This window comes from Episyrphus balteatus, chromosome 3 (genome assembly GCF_945859705.1).
Source record: "Episyrphus balteatus chromosome 3, idEpiBalt1.1, whole genome shotgun sequence".
Lineage (NCBI taxonomy): Eukaryota > Metazoa > Arthropoda > Insecta > Diptera > Syrphidae > Episyrphus > Episyrphus balteatus.
In genome coordinates, this window is record NC_079136.1 from 40,652 (window position 1) to 54,989 (window position 14,338).

Sequence of the window (14,338 nt, forward strand, 5' to 3'; positions counted from 1 at the left end):
GAGTCTTCGACTCCTTCCTCTTACTTCGCAGCATTATATTATTATTATAAGAGTGCAAAGGGTTGCTAATTATAAAGTTCTAAGCCTATTTTTATCATATCAAAAAGGAGGTATAATTTGTGATTGTGAAACTTATACTGACAGAGAAAAAGCACGCGAAAAACTTTGAGAACTGCAAACGCTTTGATCAAAATTTTAATTTTTTCCCAAACGCGAAGAGATACCACCGTCAAAAATAAGGCGAAACTTATAAAAGAACGCGATCTATTTCGATTGTTATACAAACATACAGAGGTTTTTCATGTGAAAGCGAACGGAGTCATGACCGTTATGCAGTACAGGTTTTCTTGATGATCTGATTTCAGTACACCACCATCCATGTGGGAAAGATTTATAAAATATACTTGCATCCATTCATAATAATTGTTTCATTTTAAATTCTTAATTATTAAAATGAACAAAAAATTGTTTTATTGACAAGTTAAATATTTTATTATATAATTCTTCTTCTGTTCGACGATTGTCATCATCTCAATTGGGATCAAAACTTTAGGCTCGACCTGTGATGCTCATCTTTATTGAAAAAGAGGATAAACCTTAGGTGTTTTGAGCCATCCAATTTTTTTTTTTTTGATAATATACTGCATATAACACACTCAGATATACATATGCATTTATATATCTCAAACGAGGCAACAGAATTTTTGTCCTCTATGATTTCAAATGTTAATTAACGAATGAAATAGAATAGTCAACTAATAATTGCTTTAATTAATATGGGAGTAATTAATGTTCATGCTGTCGGGAGTAAAAAGAAACTTACAAAATGCCCAGTTTAAGCATCCAACAGTTGATGGAAAATGTTTCCTAGTCTGCTGCATTTTTAGTGAACAAATGAATGCAGGGAAATCAGACACCACTCACTGGTTTCCACCAGCAGTTAACTGCTGGACCTAAGTCGTTTTTGAAATGACCGATTCAATTGTTTGCACCTTTAGCGTTTTATATTGTTTTTTCTCTAACTAAAATACCTTTACTATTTCTTCTCCTTGGCTTGGGGGTAATTCCATGGAAGGGTTTTGGCAGATTTTTGTATGTTTTTCGCTTTTATTTATTGAACTATTCACAAAGTTAAGTATCTTAATACATTAACACAGGATATTAATTTGTTTCATTGTCTAAAATATTAAAAGTATTCTAATTGTTGTGCTGTCTGAGAATATCTTAAAATAAGATGTAACGGGCGTGACTTTCTTAATAAACATTTTGAGCTATTGCATTGCATCGACTTTTATCCTCAGCAAAGTATAAAATAAAAAATAACGATCATAAAGTTCCTTTTCAAATTATTTATAAAGCCATATGACCGTTATGGAAATTCTATAAGAGTGTGAAAGAAAAAGAAACAAAAATAATTTTTCTAAATTTTACTTTAATGAGGGAACTATTCCTAATTTTTATTGACTGTTACTTTTGGTAATATATAAGTTGTAGATAAGACATTTTTCAACTTTTTCATCTCGAAAATTAATAAAGTAAAACCACTTCACATTGTAGGTGTATTTTGTGTAATGGAAACTCAACTTCCGGCCTCTGGCTTTTTTTAATAATTTATAATATTATAAACATGTAGGTACCTATGTACATTTCGTCTTATAAATTACATATGTATATTGCAGAACATCGTGAAATCGCTCTGCTATTACGCATTTCGCATACTCTTAAAAGATGCCTTTATCACACAAATAAAATTACAAATACAAGAATAAACCCCCATGCTTTTTGAACGGATGTGAAAAGTTGCACAGCTTTGGTTAGGTTTTCTACATAAATTATTACTTATCAAACCCCAACTGCCCTAATTATTTCAATTTTCTTATCGCAGAAAAAGCTCAACACACAAATTAATTCATTTCTGATTTATGAATGAACGCCAAGGAGTCTGCTTAGAACGTGTATTATTTCAAGAATGTGGTTATAACCACACGAGGAACGAAAAACTTATTGCAATTATTTTCATTAAAATAAATATGATTTTGCCTTAAGTGGATGTAATATCGGTGATACGAGAAAATTCTTATCAATGAACAGTTCCGCTTGTAGTGTTTTAAATTTTTTTTTACTATTTACAGTGTAGAGTATAATTTATACGAAAAAAAAACAAAAGCAGATTTTATATTTAGAAAAATAAATGATGGGAAGAAGAATCGAACTAGGTATATAGGTATATAATGTACATGGTTTTTGCCGCAAAAACTTATTTAAGTGTTATAATTAAAGGAAGCCAAACAATATTTTGTTTCTATGTGGGAGTAAAATTTTTGGAGATTTTTTAGAGATTGGTATAACGGAAGTTATCTTTATTTAACGCCTCCGTGCAATAAAAATATTATAGTTATTAGAAGGTCAAAGTCACAAAAACTTACATATTTCTTTAAAACAGTAGGTTTAAAACAGCAGAAATGTTCTTTATGTATGCAGTTAAGTTAATTTTAATTTAATTTAGCCAATAGAATGTTGGAGTACGTTTCTGTGTAGTTTTTTGAAGGGTTATACCATAGATAAAAAAATTCCTTGCAGTGCATGTGTTTACGATTGCACTTCAAGGTTTTACTGCTGATTTGATGGAACGTAAGTTGAAATTATAAGCCCTATTATGGGAAAAATTTGTGGTATCAAGATAATTCACCTTTTAAATAGCGACTCATCTTTTTAAAAAATTATATTTGCTTATCACTTTGATAATTTTTACTGCATTACTGGGATATTGTCGTCGTAGTTTTCTAACCGGAATATTACGACATGAATTTTTCCCAAATCGACACGCGACTCATACTATGCCCCTATATTTGGTATTTTTGTGTATTTATCAATTTATGCGGGACATTCTATATCTTGGATGCACTTTTTGATGCAATATGTTTTCATTTGTCCATTTTTTACAATTATCCACATTGCCAATTTAAATTTAAGCTAATAGGTATTTTATATTTATTTGATATCGATAACGATTTTTGAAAATGTACAAATTCTGTTTGTTTGTATGCAATAGAAATTATTTGAAAATAAAAAAAAATATACATAAATTGTCTGTTATTAGCTTCATATAATAAAAAAAAAATAAATAAAAAACTATTTTTTTAAAGCTTGAGACAACAAAAAAAAAGTAGACTGATATTTTTATGAACAACTATAGTGCGTTTTTTCCAGAAAATGTTAGGCTTATTGGAAAAGTTTAAAACCTTAGTGATCATGGTCACGACGAATGGTTTTGACGAATCTCAGAATGAGATTTGTGAATTTGACAGCTGAAAGGGGGGGTGAAGAGGGGAAATAGTGGACAAATCTCAGATTTCATGATCTATTTGCGTCTTGAGATTCAAAAAAATGACAAAAAAATGAATCTGAGATTCAAGATACTGATTCTGGATTTTTATCTAATATTGCATAATCGCAGCTTTTTTCGTAAACATAACTGAGGAGTGAGTTTTCAAAAGGAGATACAAATTTTTTTGTCATTTCTAATTTTGCTCAAAAATAGCTAAATTGATGTTTTTTTATACGCGATTTTCAGTTACATTTACATTTTCACCTACATTAGATTTAAAAAAAAGAGGGCACAGTGATTTTAACCCCTTGTGAGGAGTCACTTCTGAACTGTAAATTTTTCGTTAAAAAAAAAATAAAACATCATCAAAATCGGAGCTGTTTGGTCCGGCTCCTAAACAATGCAATTTTTTAGATTAAGTGCCCTCATTATAAATAAGTACCTACGTCAATAAATCTAGCCCTGTTTTTAATCAAAAATTAATCATTTTTTTACCGAACATATGCATAACAATTAAAACAATTAAAATTAAAAAAAAATTTACTTTCGGTTTTAATTCTTCAGAATGGCTCGTAGTTCAGTATTTAAATAAATATTTGGTCATATTACGATGCTTTTTAGTTGGAAGTACGGAGGTAAGGCCACATGGAAAAATGCTCTTTGACAATGACAGTAAAGCACAATTCTCGTTTACAATTTGTTCAAAGTACCTAGGTACATAATGTACGTATATGAGGCGATTCTCATTTATATGATAACATTAGAACACTACCTAATCAAGACACTTCAAAAAGTTCTTGCATTATCTTCAAAAGTCCAACTTAAGACTCTTGACATCAAATTACCTCTTTAATATCCAGGGGTTATGGAGGAATTCAAAATCCAGTAAAAATCACTTGGACGGAGAGGTGGTGAAATGGTGATTGGAACAATAACCATCTCACACCGCTCAGTTCCAATGATGCAATGGATGGTTCATTAGAAAACAATGCTCTCTATGCAAAAATTTTTTGTAAGAGAAATAGGAATAGATCATTGCGGAGCATTGCTGCCTTTTTTTGTATTTATATAAATGAATTAATGCAACATTGAAATTGAATACCTAATGAATACAATGAAAAATATAGCTGTAGCTTGTAGTAGTGTCAACATTTTAATGAGCGAAAACTGTAATAAAGTTGGCTTCAGCTGAGGTAAGTTGAGATTTCTTCAACTTTCAGCTACAGCTATAGAATTGTAGAGACCGAAATCGAAAATATGAAGCAAGGAAGCTAGATCAAAAAAACTCCTGGTATACACAAAGAATACAAAAACATTAGCTTTCAGTTGGCCTCGGAAATGGAACAATACACAACCCGGAGGCTTGCCGCCGATTTTTGAGGTCAACCAGGCGAACACCAGACACGGATCACTAATGTGAAGCAGATACGGGAGAGTTATGAATGGTCATTACATCGACGAATTTAATAAAGCATGAAGTTATAAATAAAATAAATTAATACGTAGTGTTTGTTTTTCTGCTTTATTATTAACTGTACTAAAACAAAACAAAAATGTAATGAAATTATTATTATATACCTTCGCAATAAGTCCTTTTTTTGTTCTTTTTTCAATTAATAATTATTACACATTGTTTATTACCAAATTATTTGATTTGTTTAACCATTTTTTTTTTTCTTTATTTTGTTTCCCAATTTCAATTTAAAATTTGTTAAATATTGTTTAAACATTGCTTTGAATTCACAGACAAAAAAAAATTCTTTGCTTTCTTTTTAGCAAATGAGCACATCCAATGAATTATTATGAAAATGAATGCATTCACCGAACAAATCGTTGGGTTGGTGTATCGAATACAGACAGCATTCAAAGTAAACAATGGAATGGAAAGTTTTCATTTTGTCGTGTTGTATGCAGCAAGTTGCATTTCTTGGGGATTTTTCCATTAACCTAATATTATATTCACTTTCGCTCTCTCACAGCTTCACCAAAAAACTAAAATTTAACTCGTGATGTTTTTCTTTCAATAAAAATGTAGTAGATTCGCCAAGGTATATTCAATACACAAACCAAATTGTTTATCACGGAACGCATTCATAAAGTCGAGGTGCATTCACAGTGGGTATTTTGATTTTACCGTTCCTTATTAAAAAAAAATAAACAAAAACATCTAAACAACTTTTGAATTATCGGTCGGCCTCGGAAAAAAATTAAATTTTGAAAAATAAGAAATGTGAAAAAACAACGATAATATAAATCCATTCCATAAAACTACTATTTAGATTGAATTGAAAGAAAGAAAAACAGAAATGGGAAATCAATGAAACAAAGAGCGAGTCATAGTGAGACCATTATTTTTTTTATTTTTAATTTTAGAGTTTGAATTAAAGTGAAGTGTGAAAGCAAAATAAATCTTAAACTGATCAATGTATGTATAATTTTATTTATTTATATACCTAATGGTGGCATCCTCTTAAAGCTTATTAAAAGAAAATGGTATTAAAAGAGTGTCTCCATGCGAGAACTCTAACATACTTTTGCCTACAACAAAGTGGTGCAGGATAAATCACAAAATGGTTCAGAAAGTGGTTCTCACACACCTCAAAGTTAGGACGACAAACAAGCCTTGTCGGCTACGTTACGTTTAGGTTTTTTTCACTTTCCATCTCCCCAAATGATCAGCTCCACTTATGACACGTACTCGCAGTGCCAAACTATTGGGAACCTCGGAGTCTAACCTTATTTTTGCAACTGAATCGTGTGAATGAGAATCATCTAGTGGGGGCCCCATCACTTGATGCGATCGAGTATCGGCAGCATCTTTTTTAGTTAAATCGAAGGTTTTCAATGGAGAACGCTCGATTCAATCAAATAAGGTAGTGCCACTGTTCAAGAGTTTTTTTAATTGTACAAGATAACTGCTAGCTTGGAACCCTAAATGAAAATTGTTTCTAAATGTTTTAGATAGACAGATAAAGCGTGTCCCAATATGAAATAGTTTGCAGTTGTTTTCAGAAAATAACTGAAAACCATTTTGAGAGACAAGTTTCTCGATTGAATCTGTTAGGTGCATGTGTCATAAACTTAAATTATTGTTTTAAATGACAACGTTTGCATCGTAGACTTAAAATCCGTCGCAATCTTGTGAATAAGTCTTTGAATTGTGTGTTTGTATGAGATGTTAAATTCGTTCAGAATCTTAGTGGAGGCAATTCCAAGTTGTAGTATACCTACTAAAAATGCAATTTTATTCGATTTAGTTGCAACACTTTTTTCGATTGCAAAGTTTGTGCATCATTGCATTCCTACCTAAGCATTTATAAAAACTGTCTTTAAAAAGCGGTGTAGATATATTGAGGTATTCCTCATTTTGTCATTATACCTTCGCTGCATTTTGCATTTAGGTTCACTTAACCATTGTTTTTTACTTGCGATGCGATATAGGAGAGCAAATTTTGGATTCGTAAAAAAAAAATCGAATTGGAGATAACAATCAGGCAGGACATTACGATGACGGAGAATGTCATTAAATGTGGTCCGGCAATTCTATATGTACCTCAAGCTACAGCCTAAACTATTGAGCGATTTTCTTCAAACTTGATTGTAAACAGTTTTGAGTGATTCCCTTGTGGGCAAATTGAAATTTGTTTTGAACCAAAACTAACGTTCCCTGCCATAATATAACGGAAACGGCTCAAACGATGTTAATTAAAATTTTTGTGTGTATGTAGTAAATAAATATTTTGTGTACTCTTATTAACGGTACCTGCCATAAAACGATTGATTTTATATTTATGAATTTCTCGTAAACGACCGGACTTAGCCGATTTCAACCTGAACTTGTATACAAAAAACGTTAAGGTAATCGTTTTAAAAAATTTGACATAAGAGTTACTCTTACCATTAGGTATAGCAAATGCGTGCGACCCAGTCGTACATTTAATTTTTTTTAAGAGCCCTTGAGATAAATTTAATGGTTAAATAGGAATTAAATATTTAAGTACAGAAAATATTGATATTCCCTCCTATTACTGTTATCAATTGATAATAAATTTGATATAAGTAAAAAATTTAACTCAATTTATAAAAGTTTTTGTCATTAAAAATGATGATGGCCATTGAAAATTGTGATACAATTCATATTTATTAAAAATAATACCAAGTGCATAGTAAGTTTAGATTTCTAAGGAAAAATTTCAATACATACATATTTATAAATTACTATCAATTAATAGTTAAGAAAAAGATGTATGAGTTGAGTAATAACAAATTGTTGGATGTGAACTTTCGAAATTAAAAAAAAAATTGAACTAATTTAATTTGTTTTTATTTGTTGTCATTTGGTTTTCATATTATCTAATTTCACTAAATTTATTGCGTTTACAACTTAAGCAAATACAATTTTACTCTCTTAGGTTAGACAACCTCAACTTTAGAATCCAGGATCCCAATCCGTCTTCTGATTTTCCATATGTGTCGTGTAGCATACAATTACATCACCTGGCTGTGGTACAACTTTAGCATCTTGCATTCGTATACCACATTCCACGTCTTTTTTAATTGTATCAACTTCATTCTTTAAATGTCTTATGGATTCAACTTGACCTGTCATAATAGAATTTTGTCAATTAAATATTTGTTCATAAATAAATTACTATGTTATATTTACCATCGTAAATAACTTCATTATTCCTAACGAGTCGAAATTTACTAGACTTTTTGAGAGCTCCTTTTGTACAACGGCAGCCAGCTACAGGAACTTCTTTTCTACCTTCGGTTATAAAAAACTGCTGTAAAACAGCAGCTTCACCAATTATATCCTCTACCTCTACTGGTTCCAGCTTTGAGCTTATAACTTCTTTTAGATCATTTATCAAGTGATAAATAACATCAAATCTTTTAACAGTTACCTCACTGGTATCTTTGGAAGCAGGGCTCAATGAAAAGGCATATATGATAGCATTGAATGCTTTTGCTAGTTCAATATCTCCTTCAGTAATATTGCCTACACCATAATGGACAACGTCTAATCGACATCGTTCATTGCTTGCATAAGTCTCTAAAACGTCTAAGATTGCCTCAACAGATCCATGCACATCTCCTTTTAGAATTATGTTAACACGAGGAACCAAACTGTCTGGTGCCGACTCCTTGGTACGCTGCCCTTGCTGTCGAAGTCTGAACCTGCCAGCCATCCGTCGTGCATCGCGTTCTTTTCTGTACTTTTCCAAATGTTCTTCTTCCTTTTTTCGAATTTCCACCAGGTCTTCCACAGCCTTTTCTTTTTGTGTTTCAGCTTCACGCCATCTTATGACAGAGTTAGCTTTTTTCTGAAATAAAACCGGGTCAATATTATTAATTTGATTTCAACGATGTTCAACTCTATTGATCAAGGCTCTTGTACTTAAAAACCAAGGAAACTATCCACAATTAAAGCAATAAAAAATGTTTTAGTAATCAATTGGTAATGTTCAAATTTCACAATATCAATCTCAATTTTTAATCAACGGTGAAGTTTCTTATTAATGTGTTCTTATCAATATTATTATAAATTAAGTGATGATGATTATTTTTATTGACCAAAACCTTTATCAATTGACCTATTAAAAATTAATTTTGATCATTTCGTCTTATTAAAAGGACTATACAAACCTCATTCTCAACTTCTAATATAATATCTCCTGATATAGGTAACTCCCGCCAACCAATAATTTCTACAGGAGTTCCTGGTGAAGCAGATTCAACTGGCTTTCCATTATCATCAAAAAGGCCTCGAACCTTTGCGTGAGCCAATCCACTTACCAATATTGAACCTTTTCTCAATGTCCCTCTTGTAACAATTGCAGTTGAGAGTTTTCTGAAATTTAATAATTACAAAAAGTTCAATAGCCTTTAAAAATATAAAAATTACCCTCGCCGAGGGTCAGTTTTGGACTCTACCACCACTCCTTCAACTAAACCCGTTGGATCAGCTGATAGGCTCATTAATGTGGCTTGAGTGCATATAGTTTCAGTTAGAAGTTGAAGGTTTGTCCCTTTCAAAGCAGAAACAGGTACAACTTGAATTTCTCCACCGTTTTCTTCTAAAGCTAATCCCATTTGCATTAGATCTCTTTTGGTTTTTTCCTTAAATACAGAAGATGCATATTTGTATTTTAAATTAACTTTTCGTTTTTTTATTTTAAATAATTTAAGATTGTCAAGCAAAACAATTTATTATAATAAATAACATTATAAAATTAGGAAAATTTATAAAGTTCCAAAAAAAAGTGTACCTACAAAATAAATGAACTTACAATGTCGGCTTCAGGTTTATCAATTTTGTTAACAGCAACGATTATGGGTACTGAAAGAGTTTTAAATAAAATTAATTTTGTTTTCTAAATATTTCTTCTAAAGTTAAAATGTAAAGACTATTTATTAAAAGGTGCATGTCTTTTAAAATTTAAAATACTGTCAAAAGTTGTAAAGATTTTGCGAGTTGAATTTTGTTAACTATGAAGATCCTTGACGAAAACAAAAGATAAACTGGTAATTTTTTAATTTATAATTTTTAAGTAATTGGTTGAAAGTTTTTCACCAGTGAGCTTAACGCAAGGGAGTTATGGGATCGAAGATGTCCTTTTTTGGTATTTCGTTAATAATTTGAAAAGTAAACTAACTAAGCAATAATCATGTTCATAATAATGAAAAGAATTCAACCGAAAAAATTGCATTTCACTTTTCTTCTATTGTGAGTTCCGGCAAAAAGTTTCCGAAAACTACAGTTCGTTTTGAAATTAAATTTTCGTAGCAAACTGAGTATAAACATGTTAACCGAGTCGCTAAATGTCAATTCCCTTCTTGTGAAACTTACGATAGCTTTTAAAATTCCGTCGAAAATATTTCGGGTGGAGAACATTCCACTTATATAATGAATAATCATCACTACGTGGAAATCATGCATAAATCTGGAAACACCGACAATCATATTTAAGCTCGACTGAAATAATTGCCTCAAATTTTTGTAATATTAGACCCATTTATTAACTGTCGGAATTTTAAGATATTGCATGACCTAACACATTTTCAAATACATATCTGAACAAAAAACAAGATAGTATACCCTTTAACCAAACCATTACACATGCTATATTGATATAATTCTTTTAAAAAACTTTAGTATTATTAACAAAAACGGTCTCGCTAATTTTTTCAAATACATACCTTTAGTATCCTGGGCTAACCTAATAACCTCTTTTGTTTGCGCCATAACACCATCTTCAGCAGCAACAACCAGGACAATTATATCGGTTATATTTGCACCCCTAGCTCGCATAGCACTAAAAGCAGCATGCCCGGGTGTATCAAGAAAGGTTACTTTTTCCCCTGAGTCTAGAATTATAGTAAACGCGCCGATGTGCTGTGTAATTCCACCAGCTTCTCCAGCAGCTACACTTGCTCCACGTAGAGAATCAAGCAGAGTTGTTTTTCCATGATCAACATGTCCCATAACAGTAACCACCGGTGGTCGTGGTTTTAAATTTTCTTCGGGTGCAGGCGGTTGAGGCATTATATCGCGATCTTTAATTTCGCTGGCGATTTCTTTTTGTGGTGCTGCAACCACTCGTGACTTCATGCCACATTTTTTTACTATTTCTTGAATTATTTTCAAGTCTTCTAGCCTGGCATGAGGTTCTATATTATCAGCTCCGTCCACATATAACATTACTTCTTGTACATCATCTTGGATACAAAAAAATATTATTTTTAAAGAACCCAAGAATTTTCAATAAATGTTTATACCTAGGCTGCGACTCAACGAATTGGCCAATTCTTCGACTGTCATTCTTCTCCAAACATCAACTACACCAAAGGTTAAGATTTTATTTTTAAGTTTTTTAGGTGAATACTCAATTATTTTTGGAGATTTCTAGAAATGATAAAAAAGAAAAAATTATTTTAACATTAACTGAATTATGGGATTCAAATATTTATTAAACACATTTTTAAAAAGGTTTTGGACATAATAACAATAATTTCATTTGATGCCGGTATAGTTTTTTTTATGAAAAATAAGCTTGTTCTTTTTTAACACCTTTAATCGCGTCTTCGGATCCAGGTTTTTTAACTCCGTGTAAGGAGGCTTCCCAGATTGCAACCTGAGTATTTGTCCAGTAGTTTATATGGAAACAAAATTTAGGGTCGTACTTTTGACTCGCGAGTCGAACGGTTTGGGAAACACTGATATGTATCGTGGTATTCCCATTAGAAAACTATCGCTGCCATGCAGTGAAATTAAGAAAAATCAGCTAAATAGCTTCTTAAGTGTTCAATAACTTTGGTTCGTTAAATGTTTCTAACGGTATGCAAGGCATAATAGGACCATTAATTTGAAGTTCTTATCATTTTCTAGGACAAACATAATAAATTATGTTGGAGGGTTAAATCCGATCTTTTTTTGTGTAGGTATCAAGAAGAAAATTTTCCAATGCATGTCTACAAAGAAGCATTCACTGTTAACAAAACAAAACACCAAAGAAATTTATTAGATAGGTAATTTGTATCACATCATTTCATTGAACAATATCTATTACTTCAACTTTGGTTTAATATTTAAGATGTAGGTAACTGCTTATTTTAAAACTACCTTTGTATATGAAAACAGATTTGAACTTACTTTTTCTTCTGCCGTTTTTCTCCGTTTATATAAATAATTGGTTGTGTAAAGGTGACGAGTGAGCATAGAACTTCTGGTCCATTTACATGTTAAATTAAATGGTATATGCTGGACAGCACTGAAATTGTTGTTTAATTTGTTGTTTATGATTATTTAATAAATAGTGCATGAATTTATAAATTAAATCTTACAAAAAAATTTGTGAACGAAATGATCCCATGAGCATTTTTACGTAGACAAGACTTGACGTTTAAATTGAAGTGTCAAATTTCCTCTTTGACAGCCGACTAAATGGCAGTATCCAATGAACTGACATTTCATTGAAAAGCTGAATGTAATGATTTAAGGTTAGTGCGCAATAGAAGATGAGAACATTGGTATCCGCTGTACACTTTACTTTGCGGGAATAGCCCTGTTCGTTTGGTAGGTGGCAAATAACTACTAGTACCCAGCAAACGTAGAAGTACAGAAATAACCAGTGAAATATGTATGTTTCAAGAAGTACTTCTTCCCACTGAAAAGGATAGGCACTCGGGAAAAAACTTAGTTTGTTTACTTCGTATACATAAAAATACGTGAAGTAACTATCTCTTTCTACCATGAATTTCCCCGCCATTAAAAAGTACTGATATGGAATGGAATAAGAAGAGAAGGTATGATTTTATAAATAAAAATAATTTTCTTCACAAAAAAAATTAAAACAACCACCCATAAAGAAAAATGTAGAAGTATTGGTAATCACTCCGTCACTTCTTCAAAATTTTGGGAGTGAAGAATTCACTCCTTTTTCAATTTTGGAATTTGAAATCACTCCTTTTAGGAGATAGAAGTGACACTTTTTGAATTTTGGACGGTGTTCACATTGGCCTTAGTCAACCGACTCATTTTTTCTTTCATCTAAAAGTTCTCGATATAGACTTTCTTCGCGTGATCATTCCTTCTTTTCTTATACCATGTGTTATATGTTATGTAATTCCAAAGTACATCAACGAAGTACTTCTGGATGTACTTCGTTGACGCACATTCAGCAGTACTTCTTATGCAGATATTTATCACTGAGATGCGTTTTTTTTTCTAACAATAGTTAACTATTGTTAACTATCGTTAACTTTTATCGTTCCTAAACTACAAAATAGTTACGATTTGTAACTATTTGACAGATGAACATCGTTCCTAAACTCGTTTTGAAGTGTCAAATAGTAACAAATCGTAACTATTTCCAACTCACCTCCATGATATGAATTGAACATTCATGAGATTGTTGATGTGTCAAAGTGGATGTTTAATTTACAAAACGAGCACAAAGATTTTTTCTTTTGAAATAAGCGGAAAAAAATGAAAATAAAAAGAGATTATTGTAATTTTATGATGCGAGAGAATTTATTTTGATTAAAAAACATGATTTTTTGTTATAATTGAATCATTTATTTTCAAAACATGATAAGTCCACTTTTTTTTAAAATTCGTTTTTTTGACTAAATTTGTACTCCAGGGATAACCACGTCTGTCTTCAAAATATGAAGTATCTACTCCAACTATTACAGCTACGCGAAATATTTTTTTAGTATCAAAAACAGAATAAGTCCCGGACTTATCATGTTTTGAAAATAAACAACAGCTTCTTTTTGTGTAAATGCTATATTTGACTAATGATTGAAAATCTTAAGTTTAAAGCTATTTTAAAGCTAAATATGTAGTCCGGACATTGTATTTTAATCTGAAATACAATTGTTTGATAGACTGGGGCTAAAAGCAAAATTGTATATCAAAATTTCGCATCCGTTTATTTTCAAAGTATGATAAGTCCAAAAGCGTTTTTATTTTTTATCTTTTGAACTATCGCTCCAAAAATTAAAAACGAAACGGTATTTTGTAGCTAGGCAAGAGTTCTACAGAATATATTTTTTATAAATTTTGCTACGCATATCAAAAGAAAATAGAACGTTTTTTTCTTCTCCTAAAAAATTAAAAATCATGGACTTATCATGTTTTGCAAATAAATGATTCAATTATGCAAATAAAAGTATTCTCAAAACAATTTAACAATTTATGGTTTGACAGTTTAACAATATCTAACAATAATTCGTTCCTAAATGATTTGTAAAAAACCCAACAATTTCTAACAGTGACACATAAACAATATTTTTTGACATAACAACCATAGTTGACTATTGTTAGAAAGAAAATGCAGCTCTGGTTTGAATTTGTAATGGGGTTATTTTTTTTATTAATTCGTTTGAGTTTTGATGTGGATTTTTTGAAATTAGCTTAATTTTGGAAAGCTGAAATATTCTTTTTAATTCATATATTGATAAAATGGTTAAAATGTAACATATTATGAACATGAAAACTTA

At 31.0% G+C, this 14,338-nt stretch overlaps 2 protein-coding genes across 3 annotated transcripts in view; one reads left to right on the plus strand and one right to left on the minus strand.

Annotated features, from left to right (window-relative positions):
* Positions 1-4,764, plus strand: part of LOC129913102 (polycomb protein Su(z)12-like) — a 40,776-nt gene extending 36,012 nt beyond the window's left edge. The window contains exon 7 of one of the 2 annotated variants that reach the window (XM_055991588.1): positions 4,648-4,764. In XM_055991588.1, the coding sequence (XP_055847563.1) occupies positions 4,648-4,748 (101 nt within the window). In that variant the 3' untranslated portion in view covers positions 4,749-4,764. The remainder of the gene's footprint in view (positions 1-4,647) is intronic. The other variant, XM_055991589.1, reaches the window with a different exon arrangement.
* Positions 4,765-7,630: 2,866 nt separating this feature from the next.
* On the minus strand, positions 7,631-12,311 carry LOC129917152 (translation initiation factor IF-2, mitochondrial). Its single transcript, XM_055997536.1, has 9 exons — positions 12,176-12,311; positions 11,985-12,102; positions 11,111-11,237; positions 10,532-11,050; positions 9,622-9,671; positions 9,237-9,451; positions 8,978-9,182; positions 7,995-8,655; positions 7,631-7,930 (listed from the first exon to the last, which is right to left on the minus strand). The coding sequence occupies exons 1-9, from the start codon at positions 12,208-12,210 to the stop codon at positions 7,758-7,760; spliced, it is 2,103 nt and encodes a 700-aa protein (XP_055853511.1). The 5' UTR covers positions 12,211-12,311; the 3' UTR covers positions 7,631-7,757.
* Between the last annotated feature and the right edge of the window lie 2,027 nt (positions 12,312-14,338).

Coding starts and splice junctions, on each gene's coding strand:
- LOC129917152 (XM_055997536.1), bottom strand. CDS start 12,210: ATGCTCATGGGATCATTTCGTTCACAAATTTTTTT. Junction 12,103..12,175: donor TTTCGTTCACAAATTTTTTT/GTAAGATTTAAT, acceptor CAACAATTTCAG/TGCTGTCCAGCATATACCAT. Junction 9,672..10,531: donor GTTAGCCCAGGATACTAAAG/GTATGTATTTGA, acceptor AAACTCTTTCAG/TACCCATAATCGTTGCTGTT.